The 18,163-nt window shown below is 44.5% G+C and overlaps 2 protein-coding genes across 5 annotated transcripts in view; both read right to left on the reverse strand.

Annotated features, from left to right (window-relative positions):
* Positions 1-7,610, reverse strand: part of mark2b (MAP/microtubule affinity-regulating kinase 2b) — a 42,619-nt gene extending 35,009 nt beyond the window's left edge. For all 3 annotated transcript variants that reach the window (XM_079295635.1, XM_079295634.1, XM_079295633.1), the window contains exon 1: positions 6,460-7,610. In XM_079295635.1, the coding sequence (XP_079151761.1) occupies positions 6,460-6,510 (51 nt within the window). In that variant the 5' untranslated portion in view covers positions 6,511-7,610. The remainder of the gene's footprint in view (positions 1-6,459) is intronic.
* A 3,178-nt stretch (positions 7,611-10,788) lies between these two features.
* Positions 10,789-17,243, reverse strand: krcp (kelch repeat-containing protein). Of its 2 annotated transcripts, XM_079296051.1 has the most exons (13): positions 17,060-17,243; positions 16,766-16,927; positions 16,570-16,651; positions 16,080-16,136; positions 13,692-13,926; positions 13,439-13,537; positions 12,933-13,064; positions 12,639-12,826; positions 12,357-12,553; positions 12,166-12,260; positions 11,998-12,052; positions 11,760-11,857; positions 10,789-11,571 (listed from the first exon to the last, which is right to left on the reverse strand). In XM_079296051.1, the coding sequence occupies exons 1-13, from the start codon at positions 17,119-17,121 to the stop codon at positions 11,333-11,335; spliced, it is 1,701 nt and encodes a 566-aa protein (XP_079152177.1). In that variant the 5' UTR covers positions 17,122-17,243; the 3' UTR covers positions 10,789-11,332. The 2 variants fall into 2 exon arrangements, with proteins under 2 accessions (XP_079152177.1, XP_079152178.1); XM_079296052.1 differs by lacking the exon at positions 13,439-13,537.
* Between the last annotated feature and the right edge of the window lie 920 nt (positions 17,244-18,163).

Below are 18,163 nucleotides of genomic sequence, written 5' to 3' on the forward strand. Positions count from 1 at the left end.
GCCCCTTACTTTAGCAAGGTGGTGCCACGCTGAGTCTCAGTTTGCTGTGAATGTAGTGTCGTGTGTGTGTGTTCTCTAGAACTGGACTACCCTAACCTCCTAGGCATGTGTATATTTGTGTGTGTGTGTGTGTGTGTGTGTGTTTGTGTCAAATCAATTCAGAGCTCTTGTTTGCTCTGTTGCCGTCACAGTTGGGACGCGCCGCACAGCACTTCCTTGCGTGACCTCGTTGTGCTGCTATGCAACTGTGTGTGTGTGTGTGTGTGTGTGTGTGTGTGTGTGTGTGTGTGTGTGTGTGTGTGTGTGTGTGTAGCCTTCACAGGGTGGCTTATTTGAAAAGCTGATGAATACATGTATAGATAGACGAGGGTAGAGGGTTTCCAGGTTCGGGCCAAAAAAGACTACCTCCTCAAACCTTTCCTTTAAAAAAATAAAAAGGCTGCTGACTTAAAGCACGGAAACAAAAAGGTGCTATTTCATACCGTCAATGTCATGTATTGGCTGTGTGAGTATACGACTATTGTTTAGGCAGTCATCTAGCAACTAAGTGGCTTATCACCTTGACGAAACAAATTTCGTGTGGAAACCCTGGAACAGTGGTTTTGAGAGTACGGTTAAATCACAGGAAGAGCGCCACCACTGTAAGCTAAGTTAGAGTAGGCGTGATGTTTTATTACAAATCCTATTTTGAGGAGAGCTGTAATGAAGCAACTGGGTCTGTACTGTATTTTGGGTGTACGCTCCCTTAATCAAAATTAGGGAATTAATAGCCTGATAACGACAAGTTCCCACTATTTGATGTGAACCCCCACTAACCCAATTTCACCATTCTGACTGGATTTCTGGATCGGTGCGACTCAGCAGAGATCAGAATGTTTCCCCCGAAGGACACAGCTAATCCTGCAGGACACGAGTGGTAAAAGGACACACGCTAAAGCCACAGAATAAAGTAGTTCAACTAAAAGCATTTTAAACGAGTCAAAGACTGTTAAGCAGGTGAATCAAGCGGAAGTAAAGTCCCATCAAACACCTCTGACACGGACTGCATTCGCCCTGGAAGACATGTTCAGGATACTAAGCAGCATTACTACCACTTGGAAGCAGCATAGAGTGAACAAACAATGGGAGGCTTGAATGTTTGCCACCAAACACAAAAGCGCATCTTGGAAAGCTACTTTGATTTGAGACCAACATATAAAGCAGTTTTATCTTTACTCTTGCACAGTTGTTTCCCATCTATACGATAACACAAAAGGCAACAAATTGAACTTGGGTTGGACTCTCAAATCTGTGACAGTTGAAGCAGTTCTCGCGACTATTAATTAAACCTGTACTAGAAATCAAAACACACATTTGATCACAGGAAGAAATCCCAGTTATTCACGGCACACTGACATCCGATGACTAAACAGAAAGAGTGAGTTACACTGAAGCAGTGAGCAAGAGATCCACAGGCCTTCCACTGAATGACGTCAAAGCCTTCACATCGCAGGTCTACAGTTAGCTGCCACACCTTCCACTCGGCTTGACTGGAAAGGCCTGTTTTACCCCACTCCCTCAGACAATCCACCACACACACAGAACTTGCAGCACCTGCTTGTCCTATATTTAAGTGTCTTCCGGAAGTCCGGAGTATAAGGAGGTAAAGGCTCACAGAACTCAACAAATCAAACACGTAATGCCGATCCAATTAACAACTCACTGCATGTGTCTGTGTGTGTAGAGGAAAGAAAAAATGAAGGGCAGCTAATGTGTGTGTCTGTGCTGGCAAATGTGAACATGATGTAGTGTGTGATCCACTGTGTGTGTGTGTGCGTGTGTGTGTGTGTGTTTGCAGCAGGTTCTCTGTTGCTAGGGCCCTGGCTAGCTTTGTCTTTCTGTTCATCTGCCTAGTGACTGGTCTGGTAAGGAGAGAGGCATAATTTATGGTTTCCTGGGCGTAACAGCAACGTGTATATATGTGTGTGTATGTGCGTGTTTGGTATAGGTTGCTTACAAGATAATTCATTCAATGGGGCGCAGGAATAAGGACAGGCCAAATAGGTGAACGCCGGAATATCAAAACACATCCTCGCAGGGATACGTGTGTCAATACTCTCACACGTTCAGCGGTCCTCTCGCTCTCATCTATATTACATTTCCAGCTCAACAGCTTTCACACTCCCAAGGCGTCGTGTGAAATGCATCAAACTGTGCTCAGCCACACTCATATTTCCAAATACTATGTTTGCTTTGTCTTCTGTTGCTGTGGTGCTCGACAGCATTTTGAAGCTGCAAACCGTCACCAATCCAGTCATGGTGCAGGTTACAAAGGTCAAACGGGAATAGACTGGAAACTAGGGCAGAGGAATGGCAAGATTTTTTTTTACAATATGATTTAGACTCTGGGAATAAGTATACGGATGCCACCACTGAAATCTCTCATGGACGACAATCTCATTTTCAATCCAGAAATGGGGAAAATGCAACAAAACCGGCAAAAATAATCTCCAGTCCCACTGCTTTGCATTCAAGCAGAGGGAAATTACAACTCATTACTTCTCCTTTTGTGTGTAAAGTGCACACACGCACAATAACACACGTGCAACGCATTGACATGACACACGTTTGGTGTGGTGGTTTGTTTTACAGTGATAAAAAGGCAGTGTAGCAAAAGCGAGCTAGCAAGCAAACACGGACGTAAACAACACACAATCCCACTTTCCCTGCTCGACAAAGTACCGTACAAACGGGTCAATGTTCAGCGACAGGAAGCATAACCTCGTAGGCAGAATCACATGACATCAGCCATTAATTTGGTTTAAAAAAAGACTGCACGCTCAGCCATCCTGGAAAGGTAATGAAACAAAAGTGCAGAAGCTGGCTTTCTTACTGTTCTCTACGTTCTTGCAGGAACTTTTTCCTCGTCTTCAACCAGGTCGGTAAGGCCAGCCTTCAACGCCTTCATATGGGCCACCTTGTGACTTTGTACTTTATTTCCTTGTACCTTGTTTACATTTCCTTTGTGGACGGAGGGGAGGGTCTTGCATAAATTAAACTTGGATACACTCAATGTAAAAATTACAATCGAGTCCTAAATAGGGTTGGGTATCGTTTGGGGTTTTTCCGACACCGGATACCGATGCCTGAACCCATACTTTTTTCTTCAAATTGAACAATATATTAACTGTTTAAAGTATACTTAAATAAATACAAAACACACACACACACTCTGTACACACACTACAGCTTCAAACTTCAGCAATTATTTTGCAGAAATATGAGCATATTTTCCTTCTCTGGCAAAATACGACACGTCTCCTGACTTATTTTATTTTACCAGTTGGTGGCGGTAATGCGCCAATTCGTCGTTTGCCAACCGCCACTACACCTCAAAAGGAGGAGAAGAGTAATAATACTATGAGTGAGGAGCGGAGGACAGAGTCCTGCTGCCAGGACGGAGTCATCAGAGAAGTGTAAAAAAAGTATTTCAATCGGCTCAGGCACCGAAATCTGCGTTGCGTTTCGGTCCGGTAGATACCGGACGTATAGGAACCGGTGCCATATTGGCACCGAGTTTCGGTACCCAACCCTAGTCCTAAATATACTTTAGTCAGATTATCGTCTCTTGTACGTGGGCTGCTACAAGGAGGAAATATCGCTTGGGCAAATGAATGGTTAAAATACATCCCACCTCCATGTGGAGAGGATCCAGCTTGCTCAGCTAGTGTGCAACTACCCAAACAATGAAATGGAGGATGAAGTAACAATTGAAGAGGCAGACCAGTATTTCTGGCTGCATTAGTCTGTCTTTTCAGAAGATGTGGCTCAACGAATAGAGAGGGAACATTGTAAAACAGGAAATCAGACAATCAACTGATCATGCCTGGGGAAGTGGACGAAGAGCACGAAGCTACGGCAAACATTGTAGTAACCGTGCCTTTAAAAACCTGCTCCGTCCTCGTGTTGCATGCAAATTCAAGGTATTCAAGGTTGAACCGGTGTCACACTGATAATGAGCACCGTGTCCAAATAAGTTCCTCAAACTAACAGCCAGCACCCTAACCTTGTGTAGCAACACGTCAGATCAAAGCCACTCAACATATCTGCCGTTTCACACCGTCGGAAAGATGTCAGAAGTCACCTCACTACCGTTGACAGCTCTCTTATGATATGGGCCCAGCGACTGTTTATGACAAGATGGTAGTCGGACCAGGTCAGTAACTTTTACAACGCCAACGTCCACCAGACCTGCGTAAACATTAACAGCCGGTCATGTGTAAAAAAAACAATTGTTTTAAAGTGCTTGCAAACTTTTCATCCGAGTCAAGTAAATCACCAGATAGAGAAAATGTGCTTTACCTAGCGACACATTGACTAATCAGAGGAAAATATACTGACGGGAAGAGTCATGTCAACACTCAACCCGTCTTCATGTCCGGTGCCATTTTGTCCCGTATCTTGAGACCCGACACCAAAGGCTTTCTATACATGGCCTTTAAAAACAGACTGTGTTTGTGTGAGAGTATCCATGTGTGACCCTTAGCCTACAAACCCAGTTAAGGACTTGTAACCCCAAAACCTTTTTTTCCATACACCCCTAAATCCTCACTCGGTCGCTGTAAGAGGAGCAGGGGGGTGCGTTCAGAACAACAATAGCCCTGCAGTACACAACAGAGACACGTCGCTGAAAGCTACACAAACAAGGCACACCAGGAAGTTCGGTTCGAGGGTTATTAATTACCAAGCTACTGAACTTGGAGTGTACAACTGTGAAGTTTTCACAGCAGCAGCATCTCTCTCTCATGAATTCAATGAGGACGTTTGCCAGAGTTGAAGGTTAATACTCGCGTGTTTGTACAAGTGTGTGTTCTATCAAAAATGTTCAAAACACACCAAACTTCATCTGTGACGTCAGCCTTAAAAACTCCACTGGATATGAAGAGGACCAGTGCGTGTATTTGAGGCGGCTACAATCTAAAGACTCCTATAACCAACTGCATTGTTTCTGACCTCTGTTCCAGGTAAGGGTGTAGCCATGTAAGAATATGTATGCGTCATCAACCAACCTCCCAGGTCTAGCTGTCGATCTGCTTTCCTGCACACTGTAATGGAGGCACTGATCCGTTGAGCGAGACGAGCCAGCACACACGCAGACACTCGGTGAGATCATGGTATCAACAGACAACTTCTGTTAGCATTGTATTTGCACAAGAAGCGAAGACTGACAAAAAAACCGTTGAACCTTTTGAGTCTCCGACACCGAGGGGCTTCCCTATTGGCTGGTAAGAGCGGAGCTACAGCGTGGTTGGCTGTGCAGCTGCAGTATAGACACACCTGGGTTGGGCTTTCAATGTGTCAGGTAGTGAACTGTTTGACAGAGGGTGCAGCTCTTGGGACGGATTGAAAAAAGAAAAAGAAAGGAGGTACAATTCAATAACACCTCCCTTATTTATGATGTCATAATCCTCAGTCAGTATTTAACCAAATGTATTTTATGATTGTACATCTGTTCTATTTATGTTGCTAAACTCATCAAGGCTACTGAACAACTGCTAAAACAATGAATCATGCCAAAGCCTCACCGCAGCTACATTATTATACCTACAGATAGTCAAGCAACACAAATATAGAAATGAGTTAGCGTCACACACACTGACAACACCCACTGGCTACTCTGTCAACATGTACACACACAAGTGTTTCCATCAAACACTCATAAGAAATGTTTCGTCACATGATGCTAGTCGACAGCTGTCCAAGTAAAGCAGGCCGTTGTCTGTATCGGAAGCCGTAATGGTTTTCATGTGAGTTTCATTCATCATTACAATGAATCTTCAGTGGAACTGTCAACAGGATTAAGACAGACGCTGTCTTTGAAGAGAGCTTTATTCCAGATGTGTTCTGGACCCCTTAATGTACAATTTCTTTAATCAATCAATGAACGACCCGTGTTGTTTCTTACAAGACTGCGTGAGTACCAAAAACTTTGAAAGACTTTTCAGCCACAGAGGCTTCTTCCTCACAACAACAACCAGCAAGTGCAGCTTTGTAATCAAGATCGTTCCGCACAAATACAACTTTGTCTTCCTAGAGACCATAACTGTGTGGGGACTTTAAAGTCATGCTTAAAGTCATGCTTGCACTACTTCTGTTAACTATATGGCATTCATGTGGAACTGTGAGACAGGATCGTCTGTATTGCAACAGGTCAAAGTCCTAGTCACGAAGAGTCAAGTAGGAGGACATGCCCTAACACACAGACTAAACACAGCCTTAAAATGTATTCTTCTATTCTGCAACGAGTGGGAAATCCAGTGAGAGTGCGTAGGCAAGCTGGTGAATCACTGCTGTGTGGCAAAGACAACAGAGACAGAGCAGGGCCCTTTTCCACAGCAAATAAAGAGTATATTCTTATGTAGATCTATGTGTAAATATCAACTATAACATACATTTGTAAAATGATCTTAAGAGTCTTACCTGTCCGGTCGAATTCTCAATGACTTGCACCAGTGGGGTCCTTGTTGACATTTTTGATAGACTGGAAGTTGCCAAAAAAAGGGAACAGTGAAGCAAAAACGACTCGTCAGTGTCTATTGTGCATTTAAAATCTGTCTAGCTGGTGGTGGAGGAAAACGTCCAACAGATGTCCGGTGCTAGCCAGCTAGCAGCACGACAGATAGCCCGTGAATCAACAAGTTGAATCCCACATCCGCGGCTAGCCGAGTTAGCTAGCTAGAAACTAGCTAGCAGCGACCGCACGGCCCATGTTTGTCAACAAGTACAAAACAGGAAAAGCTAAAAAGTGTCTTCTTTAGCTCTCGGTGTTGGTGTGAACACAGTTTAGACTTTAGCATGTACCCGTGCAGAGGGTGACCAGCTAGCTGCTCGGGCTAGCTTGAAGAAAAGTTGGGGCAATGGTTGTATTGAACGAGACACGGTTGAATTAGGTGGCTAGCATGCTAACCTGTAAAGTTGCTAACTGAGGAAGCCAGAACTGTCGCCGAAATCTACATCGAGCGTTTATACAGCGTCGTTTTCACAACAAGGTGTCGACGCCTGTTTTGTTTTCTCTTTTTGTGGCAGAGATGGTCTGAAATCAAATCCGGGGTCCACAAACTTTCAGGCCAAAGTTATTCCCGGCGAGGTCTTGACCTTCCCCAACTCACACAAAACTATTCAAAATGTTCCCAGCGAAATATCCAGGGGCAGGGTATCCAAAAAAGACAAAACGCAGCACCACGTAAAATGGTCACATGGCAGGTGAGAAACACGAATCTGTTGCGCTAGTTAACTGGCTGGCCGACGTTAGCCCGTGTAGCTAGTAGCTAACTCGGTGGTTCTTTCGAAGCTAGCTAGTTAGCTTATCTTCCTGCGGCCGCAGAGCAAAACCTCAAAACTCAGAATCCACGGAAATCACCGGCGCTCTTCCCTGTGTTGCGTGATTGGAATAAGGTCGTTCAACAGTGCTGCACTGCAGAGAGGCGATAGACACCAGTCCTTCGGTACAGAGGCTGATATTATTCCCGGAACCAGCCGACTGAAGGAGGAATCATCAAGTTGTAAAATCCATTATTGGTCAAGTGGGGTGTTCTTGTTGGGAGGTGCGTGTCACGGGCGACAGGGGGAGAGCGGCGAGGAGCTGCGCACGATCCTGCCCTGATACCGGAACAAGCTCGCGGCAACATGGCTGCTTGCACCACGACTGAAAGAGGAGGAGGAGGAGGAGGAGGAGGAGGAGGGGGGGTCGGTCCGCGTTCGGCTCCACTCGGTTTTTTCCGAGTATTTTACTGGTTGAACGCGACTCCTCCAGGTTGGTTCATGGCAGGTCGAGGGGTATTGTGTCTGTCGCTTTAATGAAGATAAACCACCAGAGGCCCCAAATGCCCCAAGTTACCTCGTGTGTCAGTTGTTTTTTGGGGAATTTGATTACTTGCAAATATATAGCCTACCACTTAAGTAGCCTACATTAATATGATCTGGGTCCTTGTGGCCCTATCTTGTAGAGGGGCCCTGTGTTCGTTCAAATTGTTTGCCCAGGGGCCCCGAAACAAGTTCATGCATTCATGTATATATTTTAAATATCTTAAAATGTAATTATCTAATTGTTTTGTTGCATTGCTGTTGCTGGTGGTGTGAAATGTGCTGTTGATTCCAGGGGCCCACATAAAATCCTGCATTCCTTCACAGAGGCTAGAATCCCAAACAAGTCTCTGAGGGCTCTTTACTGTTTATAGTTTTGATACTGTGCCCAAAATCTTCAGCATTGTCCCAAAGGCGTTTTTTTCTTTTCACTTATTCATTGCGTTCCTGTCCAACTTTTTAAAAGCAGCACACCAATGAGTTCACAAGCAGGGGGACCTTTGCTGACCCTGGAGATCCTCTGGTTGAGAGGTAGTTTCGTCGAATGACTCCTTCTTTTGTCAACCATACAGAATGTTTGTGTAAAGTACAATCTCCTCCATCATCCCCATCCTCATTCATCTGAGGCCAAAGCCAATTATGAAACCCTCATGTGGTTGAGTTATGAGTCTTCATTGCAATCGTAGAAATGAACTGCCATTTGTAAATATGTGCCCATAAATGTGACTGTGAGACGCTGACAGCCGGCACAGACATTTTCAAGTTACTTAGCAACAGCCACGGACATCACGAAGACAATATGGCTGCCGTTTGGAAAGTGGTGATGTGTGAACTCTGTCAATCAGGAGGTCTGGAGAGACCAGCCACCATGCAAAATATACACCGTTCGCACAATGCAAAGGATGTTAGGGAGAGAATAAAACAGAAATCAGGAAATGAAGCGGTGTGAGAGGCTTGTTAGTGATGACTGGGAGAGCATCCAACTGGCAGGATTTCTCGATGAATCAAGGGGAAAAATGTATCACATCCCTGATGATGGAAGGAGTGTGTGTGTAGGGGGACGTACACTGTTAGGAAGACAAACAGTTTTCACTGCATAAAAGTGTTTTCATACAGCCTTGCTACTGTACCACAGGGAGTCACTGGGCCTTTCTTGTAACTTATCAATCAGTAAACAGTCAAACCAGTCCAACTGACTTGGCAGAATATGTCCTTTTTTCTCTCCTTCACTTTCAGTGTGATGGCACTTGTCCATGTTGACGGTGGATCACTGGAGAGCCGACGCATTTTTGTGACCAGCGCTTTGAGACGAATATGAAATAAAGAATGTGCGCAAAAATGATTGTGCCACATGAACTCAGTGACTCTACTTTTTATTTTTTTAGATATTACTTTGACACATTATTCATGTGCTGTTTGAGTAAGAGTCATGTTTGTTGCTGGGGGAAGATGTGCTTTAGTGTCGCCATCTGCAGGATGCCTGAATACATTACAGTGTAACATCCATCTGTCTGTAATATGTATACCCCACAGTCCACCCTGAGACTATTTCCTGCTGTGTGTCCCATAAATATTTGGATGAAAATGCTTTTTGTTTTTGGCTGCCATACTTTTGCTTTGGAGAAGAAATGACACTCTGAGGACTGTTAATTGCAGCTGATTTGAGGTTATTTTAAAGTCCTTTTGGATGAACATAAAATAACATTAGTCTCCTATTTCAGGGTGCCAGATTGAGGCTGTCATGACAGTTATTTTTAATATGCAGCCAATCATTTTCTGTGTGGAAGCTGGCATGCTGTACACATAACCAGACTGAAGACTGCCTCTCCAGCCTTCATGCATTTTAGTTCATCTCATCAAACTCACTCTGTGGCAATACGCAGATCTTCATTACTGTGACATCACAAACTCACCAGTCAGACTTTTGTTTTGTGTATAAAGATACTTAACCAGGAACACCACACAGACTAGAGCTTTGTGACTGTTTGTGTGACATTATATCATGATGCATATATGATAGTGTCCAGAAAATCACCACGTTGATTGTTCAGTCTAATTAGACGCCTGCTCAGGATGAAAGTGGGTGGAGCTGTTTTGGATTTACAATCACAGTAAGTGCATCATAACGTACTTAACAAGTAATAATAGAACTGATTTCTCTAAAAACAATGAATTCAACCACATTATCTTTAACTGACTAGGACCAAAGTGATGAAGACTTTCGTAGTACATTAATAAGTACATTGCATATTTTATGATTTGCAGTGAAAGACTTAAAGGGAAATGAGGAAACTGATTCACTTTCTATTGGAACCTTTCTTTGTTTTTTAGGAAGCCAGGCTTTCCTTTGCATCACCAGAGGAAATGCTTCGGAGGTGGATTTTGCCGGTCTGGTTCCTAGTTAAATACCAGACAAGTTGTTGAATAATTTACCAGAGCAAAGCAGCTTGTGCATGTCCGTCTACATCTGCCCTGTCACAGACAGTATTCATGTATTGTACTTATTCTAAATCTGGCTTCTCCAACATATTCACCCGTTCTTGTGCTTTTGACCTTAAGTCGGATCACTACAGTTGATCAGATCTTAATCAACCTTCGTGGTCGTTTCTGTTCAAGGGGATGAACAGATAGCATCGGTGTTACTCCGCTAGTCTGACATTAGCTCCCGTTAGTGTTGTTACCGGGCCAACAGGGATGTGATTAATGGGCCTTTCCTGTTGAAGTGTCAAACCTCATTTAAATGACATCAGGTTGACACTACTTGGTATAAATCATACCTCATCGTCTCATGTGAGACAAAAAAAAAAAAAGTGCGTTAATTATTCTGCAAATGGAAAAGCTTGAAGTTTAAGTTCTGCTTTCTTTCTTCATAGAGACGTAATTGTGCAGAAAGACAACATGTTCACTTAAAAGGAAGATTTTATTAAGCAAAGACAAAGAGTGCAAATGACCAGCATGGGAAGAGGAGTTGGGATTTTGGAAATTCCGACAATAACGTGATTTTGAGTTAATGCACCTGCAGCTCTCCAAAGGAGACATATTCCAAATATCAGCGCTTCCAAAAGCCCCAATTACAGATCACTGTAATAGAAATAAAACATATACATTTTAACTGACTTCATACTATGTACACAAACAAATCAGTCGTGTCCTTGATGACTGTAATAATCTGAATGTTTGATGATTCATACCAAGATCATTGTTCTTATTAATATGGAACCACAGGGTTTCCACACTTTCTTTGAAGTTTGCTAAAAAAAGTACCTCCATTATTCCTGTTATGCACCACGAGGAGATGTTTCATTTTCAGATCTGCATAGAAGAAATGCCCAAACTGTACACTTTCCAAAACCAACATCTTTAAAAAACCATCGAAATAAAAGAGAGCAAAGACACACTGTGGGAATATAAATAATAAAGGATCTGTGATGTTAAAGGAGCTTCACATCCAGTCGGGGGGGAGTGAGGGTTCACCTCTGACTCACGCTCTTCAAATAGCAGCGAGCAGATCCTCCACGGCGACAGTCGTCAGGTCGGAGAAGAAGTTGCCCTCGTTGTCTCCGCCTCCGAACACCAGCAGGGTTCTTGTGACGGAGCCGGCGTCCAAACCGGCGTCTTCATCGTCCCCCGAGAAACGGTGGGGGTTGGCCGTGTCCATGGTGATGATGGCGTGCCCCGCCCTGGGGACGGACAGCTGGGGGAGCGTCACCTCCGTCCAGATGTTGGTGTCTGAACCAATGAAACAAAGTGTAATTACTGTAAGTTCACACATTCCTTTTGATACTTTTTGATTATAAAATAGAGTAGATACTTTGATCTATGAATGTGAACCACTACTTCTCCTTTAAATCTTCTTCCCAGGTTGAAGTGTGTGTGTGTGTGTGTGTGTGTGTGTGTAATTGTGAGCCGTCTCTCACCGATGTCAAAGGTGAAGGTGTCACTGAGAGCGTTGTTTCCGTTGTAGCCTCCGTGGATCAGGAACTTTGTGTCTGAGAGCACAGCACTGCCGTGCCAGCTGGAACACACACATTAAACACAGAAAATTAAACTGCTTCAAATTGTGTGATACCAGTGTAGATATAATATATATATATATATATATATATATTAGAAGTACTGAGGTACAGTATCCAGCTCTCTAGTTGAATTGTGTACCTTCGAGGGGAGGGAGCTTTCCCAGTTGTTTTCACAGCAGAAAACTCCATCAGACCTAACGAGCAAACAAAGTTTCCATTTGAACTATTCAGTGTATTTACACCTTTATGCAGATATACGAGTTTTGAACCAAGAATTTCCTCTAAAGCCAGCGGGTGTGTGGCTTACCGAGGTCCAACATGTACATGTCATTGTAGCAGACGGGAGTGTCCCACCCACCAAATACATAGATCCTCCTCTCCTGCATCACACATGCAGAGTGGCTGAAAGAGAAACAAAAAGGGAGGACGAGACACGGAGAAAATGAAAGCAGCGTCAGCCGGACGTGCTGAGGTGATATTTGGATCGAACCATCTTACCCTGAGCGGGGGGAGGGCGTGTCGCCAGTTACGATCGGCTGGTACCAGATGGAGAGGTTGGGGTCGAAGATGTACAGCGAGTCACTGCAGCCGTCGGGCTCCGGGTTCGGACGAGGAAACACGCCTCCGAGCACAAACAGCTCACCGCGAAACATACTGCAGCTGTGGTAGGCCAGAGGAGGAACCTTTCCCTGGGCCTGGAGGAGGTGAGAGAGAGGGAGGAGGACATGAAGGGGGGAGGACAAGCAGCAATAATACACTCAAAAACACACACACACACACCTCCACCATGGTCCACTTCCAGCTCTGTGTGTCGAGGATGTGAACGTCGTTGAACCACTTCTTGTTCTTTGAGCCTCCGAATACGAAGATCCGCCTGGAGTCCGGGTCGTACGCGGCCGTGTGGCCGATCCGGGCCTCGGGCGTCGGGCCCTCTGCCAGAGTCTCCGCCGCAAACCAGGACATGTCCTCTGTTGGACGGAGAACACTCACTCTAGACATGGCGCCACCAGGAGAGTAAAACCCCCGTAAACAGTTCTCACTGGAGCCCTTTGTGAATGTTGTTCTGTGACAGACCTGTGCAGAGCTTCCACATGGGGTCTTTGCAGAACTGCATCCTGGATCCCTGCCCTCCAATCAGAATAGCCGTCTGAGCATCGATGGGACACAGAGTCTGACCCCAGCGACCCGACGGGCTGACCAATGGGGCTGCGGGGAAAAAACAAACAGAGAATTGGTGTCTAAATGGTGGCTACGCTAACAGTTTCCCCCGTTTCCAGTCTTTATGCAAAGCTAAGCGTACCCTGGCTCCAGTTTCATATAGGACAGGGATACGAGCGTGGCATTAAACAGCAAATAAGCGTATTTTCCAACGGTGCCACCCAGGTGGCTGCAACCTACAAACACCTGGATGCACCATGGCCTGTCCACGCTTATGTGCACACAAAACACTATTCTGTGAACTCATGTGGGTGACGTGTCTCAGCGTGCCAGCTACGGGACTGAAAGGTGAATAAACGCGACAAAAAAAGTCAACATAAAACACCAATAAAATGGTGTGTCGTGTGCGTGCACACAATTACCGGTCTGTGTGGGAGTCTTGGTCTGCCTACTCTTCCTCCTGGCTGCACTCTGAGGAGGCGTTCTTCCCACAATCCCCTGCGCCTCTCCTGCTCCATTAGCTGTGGAACGGAGTACACAAAGAAATGCTTCACTCCTCCAACGTCGAGCCACCGGAGTGTCTTGCTCACTCACACACACATGCATAAACACTGCTTTCTTTACAGGCTCAACAATCTAAAGCAAATAAACACACACTGTTTGTGTCTCTCTCACCTGTTCCCTTCATCCTTGTTGCATCTGCTCCGGCACTGAACAGCTTCTGGCCCCGCCTGGTTTGACCTCTGGCCTTTCTCACAGGCGTGGTCTTCTCCGCGGTGGCATTGGGACACACGTTCTCTTCTTCCCCGCCACGAGCAGTCGTCGTACCCCCGTCGCCGTCTTCCTCCGACACTCGCTCTCTCTTCCTCTTGCCGTTGAGCTCGCGGGCCGCCAGCGGAGCCACGGTGTCCTGGGACGAGTCAACAGACGCGGTGTCATTCATCATTTCGCAAATAGTTAATTGTTTGAAATATGGTCCCAAGAGAGAACTGGGAGTTCTCAGGAATCAGTAAAGTATCATTCATCTGTGAGTCCTGCAAAAACAACATGTTGTGGCAACAAGACATTGCCATCAATAGACCAGGGCCCCGTGCCACGTAAGTGGTTCAGCAAAGTCGATCAAATGTCCTATTAGCCAGCCGACATTAACGAGATGATTGATGTCAGGCTATCTCGGCTCCTGAAAGGCTGATCCTCTCAAACAGTCTCGTTAATTCGAACCAGACGATCGGGATCAGGATGATTGCGCGTGCCCGTCCTACGTCAAAAGGGGGAAGCGTCGATCACCGAAACCATGATGTTCTAACAGTACAACGTTACATAAAGTCAAAGAAAGAGCCGCTTTTTACTCCGCTGACGAGCAGGAGATGATCATGAACGCATATGAGGATTTCAAGACTATAATCACGGCAAAATCGAACACCGCCACCGCTGCGAGGGCGAGACAGGAAACACGGCAAAATATCACAGACAAGTTAAATGCGTAAGTGTTGGGAAAATGTATCAGCTAATTTTAATGCCTCATCACCCCAACCAATCAGATGATATGTCTTTCAATGTGCTGCTGGCAGTAGACTTCATGAATGCATCATCGAATGAGATCTTATAGAGACAATAATGATCTCAACTCTTTCAGAATAAGTAATAAAAACAAGCCCAAAGAGGATCTAATTGATACTCATTAATATGAGGATATATGTACTGTATGCCCTTATGTATCATGTAGCCTACTATATATGTGTATGTACATGTATGTGTAGATTACCAAATAGAACTAGTTTGAATATGTGTGTGTGAGAATCTGTTTATGGGCGGATCAGTATGCATGTGTGTATTATTCATAATCAGACATTCAATCAATTGAAGCAGTGAAAAGAAATAGTGTGTGATTCTCTCTATTCTTATCATGAGTCCACCTTCATCATGTTCTACAGTAATGATGTGCTGGTGTACTAATAACACTGTCATATCATTATGAGTGCTTTAACCCCATGTATGCAACCAGCCATCAAGAGGACATGGGAGCAAGTACACACTAAGTAAGCACACACAATTCAGAATGGTAGTCAATACAATATGTGCCATAATGTAATGAACACATCCATGAGTTCATTAAGCGCCAAATAAACTTTACGAACAGCACGGCATGCAGCGGCTTTCCCCATGTTCTCCGCATCGCCGACACTGGACTAAAATGTACCACTCGTCTCGCAGAACAGCTCAAGGCTGCATCCAGTCTGTGGGACAGGCAGTGCTCGGCTGCGGCGTGTGGTGTTCAATGTATGGAAGTCATCATGATGTGATAACGGATCTTGGCGATGTGGAAGAACTCTCCCTATAAAACGCTAATCTAACTAATATCCTCCTTCATCAGTGGATCTCTGAGGAAGGGAGCTGCACATTAATGCAACAGAGGCTTCTTAGTTTGCTCAGCTGGTTTTAAGGATCACCGTGTGTCTCACTTTACATGCATTTCATGAACTCCCGTATAACCCCCAGTATATGCGCAAGCGCATTAGACTACCGTATATGACAGGCGCTGCCATTTTTTCCGGGGGAGTGACCAGCTTATCCAGCTACCTTCACTGAGCCTGCGCTGGAGCAGCTTCAAGCTTTTGGATGTGTTGCCATGGTGATTTTGCCGAACTTGCTTCGTGGAACCGAAAAGCCTGATCTACGTCATCTTATCCTGAAAAGTATCCAGCTCACTAAGTTAGACACGTAGTGGCACGGGGCCCAGGATGCAATGCTGCAGCGCAAACACGTTGGGCTTTGAGGGGGATATTATATTCTTTATTTCAGGTGAAGAAGTCTCACTCTGCTCTGGTTTTTGCAACAAGAAACACCATACAACTGTAAAAGAAAGTCGTTTTTGTCCATTCTGGGTTTCTGAGAGACTTTGGGTTGAATAGAGGAAACTACAAAAGTAAGTATTAAATACATTACAGTCTTAAAATAGGACTGTAACAAGTGGCTCTTGATATGGGGTTTTGTGGTCTAAGTGGCTAATTCCCAACACTAATATAAGTATATATTATAAAGTAAATAATTCACATTGATTACCTTTGGTGTGTATTCCTCCACAGACAGGAGCTCTGGCTTTGACCAATCTGCTTTTACCTGAGGGGGGAATACATTTATCCATTTTATATATATATATATATATATATATATATATTACATTATCCGTAACTGAATCATTGTGCAGAAACATACTTATAGATTTAATAATCTAGACACAAATTTGTCTACAATGATACATAAATAATGTAATTTTACCCCCAAATTGCTTTGATTAAAGACCACAAAACATATATATATATATATATATATATATATATATATATGTGTATGTATGTATGTATGTATGTATGTATGTATGTATGTATGTATGTATATATATATATATATATATATATATATATATATATATATATATATATATATATATATATATGTATTTCCATACTTATTGTCTCGTGGCTTGGCTATTAGCTGGTTCAACAACATCCCCACTTATTAGACTGAGTCTTAGTGTTTGTTCGATGTTTACCAGGTTTCCTCCCTCCAGAGTGACGCTCAGTGTGACGCCGTCTGTCCAGGTCTCCTCTTCCCACTGCTCCCATGACAGACACCTGCAGGGCACGAGACGTCCCGGTAAATCATCATTTAGATGACAGTAGATGCACGGGAGACCCAGAAATATCACAACAGTCAACTTTTAGTGTTTTAGTCGTCAGTGGACCTACTTGTTATACGGAGTCAGTTTCCCGATCGTGATGGGGAAACGGTCCGCGTCGTTGAGCTCTGCATTGACGCAGATCCGCTCTCCCCACGGCCCGCTGCTGAACAGCACCACCTGGCGGACACTCGGGGGAACTGCAGCAGACACCCTGCACGAACCTTCAGCACTGACACGGGAAATAAATACAGAAATATGGGAATATGGGTCTCTTGCAATGCATTAAAACGGCTAGAGATGGTACACTACTTATTAATAACAGTCAACATAACAATTAAAAGTTGTTGTTTATCGTAGTTACCTCAGCAGCCTTTGAGGCGGACCGTTTACTCCAAAAACCGCATATACTCCGAAGTCTCCCATCTTTGCGTTGTGGTCCGCGGTGAACCCCGTTTAATGCCAACTCTTTCTGCTACGCTACTCTATTTTTGGCACAATTTAAGACCAAAACAACGATATCGTTTCTAGCTCGCTCCGTTCGCCATCTCCCGCCACAGATATGTGTTGTATATCTAAACTTCGCGCGAGTTCTTGGTAAAAGAATATGAGCGCGTGTTTTGTTGTTGAGAGTATCTGCACGGGTGGAGTCTGCACGAGTCAGAACTAGAGCTCCGCCCATACAGTGCACGCTGAACGTAGATCGAACACACTTCAGGCTGAGTCGCACACAGCGCTAGCCAATCAGAGGCCTGTATTCAGCACTGCTGCGAGACGTCACCAAAGAGGCGTTCAGGAGTCCTTGTCAACACTTTTAAATATGGGGCTGTGTATTCATCTCTTGTACAAAACTGAAACTACACGGTTTTTTTTCATACATTTATCTCGTTTTTTTTGGGACCATTTCTTTTGTCCTCTGCAGTATGAACGCATCTTCTTCCTCGCCCTCGGAGTATTACTGGTCTGAGTGTGACCCTTATAACCGTCAGTCTGCCCCAGGGCAGCTGTGGCTACAGACGTAGCTTACCATCACCGGTATGACTGGGCGAATGGTGTGCATGGATCCTTGTAAAGCGTCTTTGGGTACCTAGAAAAGCGCTATATAAAATAAAGGATTATTATTATTATTATTATTATTATAATGATGGATCAGGAGGACCTTCGGCAGGCTTACTTATCCTCTTCATCACGTTCTCCTTTGAATTCACCGTCGGCGTCCCGTCAAACCTCTGGCTCACCTGTCACATCCTCAGGCAAAGGTAAATATGTCCTTCACATTCTGGTGTAATGTTATGTCATCTCTTTTTTGGTCTTCATCCACTTTTACAACATTTTTATTGTCATTTACTGAATCTAAAGGTCAAAGGTTGCCGGCTTCCTTCCTGCAGACTTCTTCCCCCTCCACCTGGCCCTCACCCAGCTGTCCTTCTACCTGGCCGTGCCTCTGTTCTTCGCCAATCACTTTCTG

This window comes from Melanostigma gelatinosum, assembly GCF_949748355.1.
Source record: "Melanostigma gelatinosum genome assembly, chromosome: 23".
NCBI classification, from domain to species: Eukaryota; Metazoa; Chordata; class Actinopteri; order Perciformes; family Zoarcidae; genus Melanostigma; species Melanostigma gelatinosum.

Coding starts and splice junctions, on each gene's coding strand:
- krcp (XM_079296051.1), bottom strand. CDS start 17,121: ATGGGAGACTTCGGAGTATATGCGGTTTTTGGAGTAAACGGTCCGCCT. Junction 13,538..13,691: donor AACAAGGATGAAGGGAACAG/GTGAGAGAGACA, acceptor TCCGTTCCACAG/CTAATGGAGCAGGAGAGGCG. Junction 12,554..12,638: donor GGAAGTGGACCATGGTGGAG/GTGTGTGTGTGT, acceptor CACCTCCTCCAG/GCCCAGGGAAAGGTTCCTCC.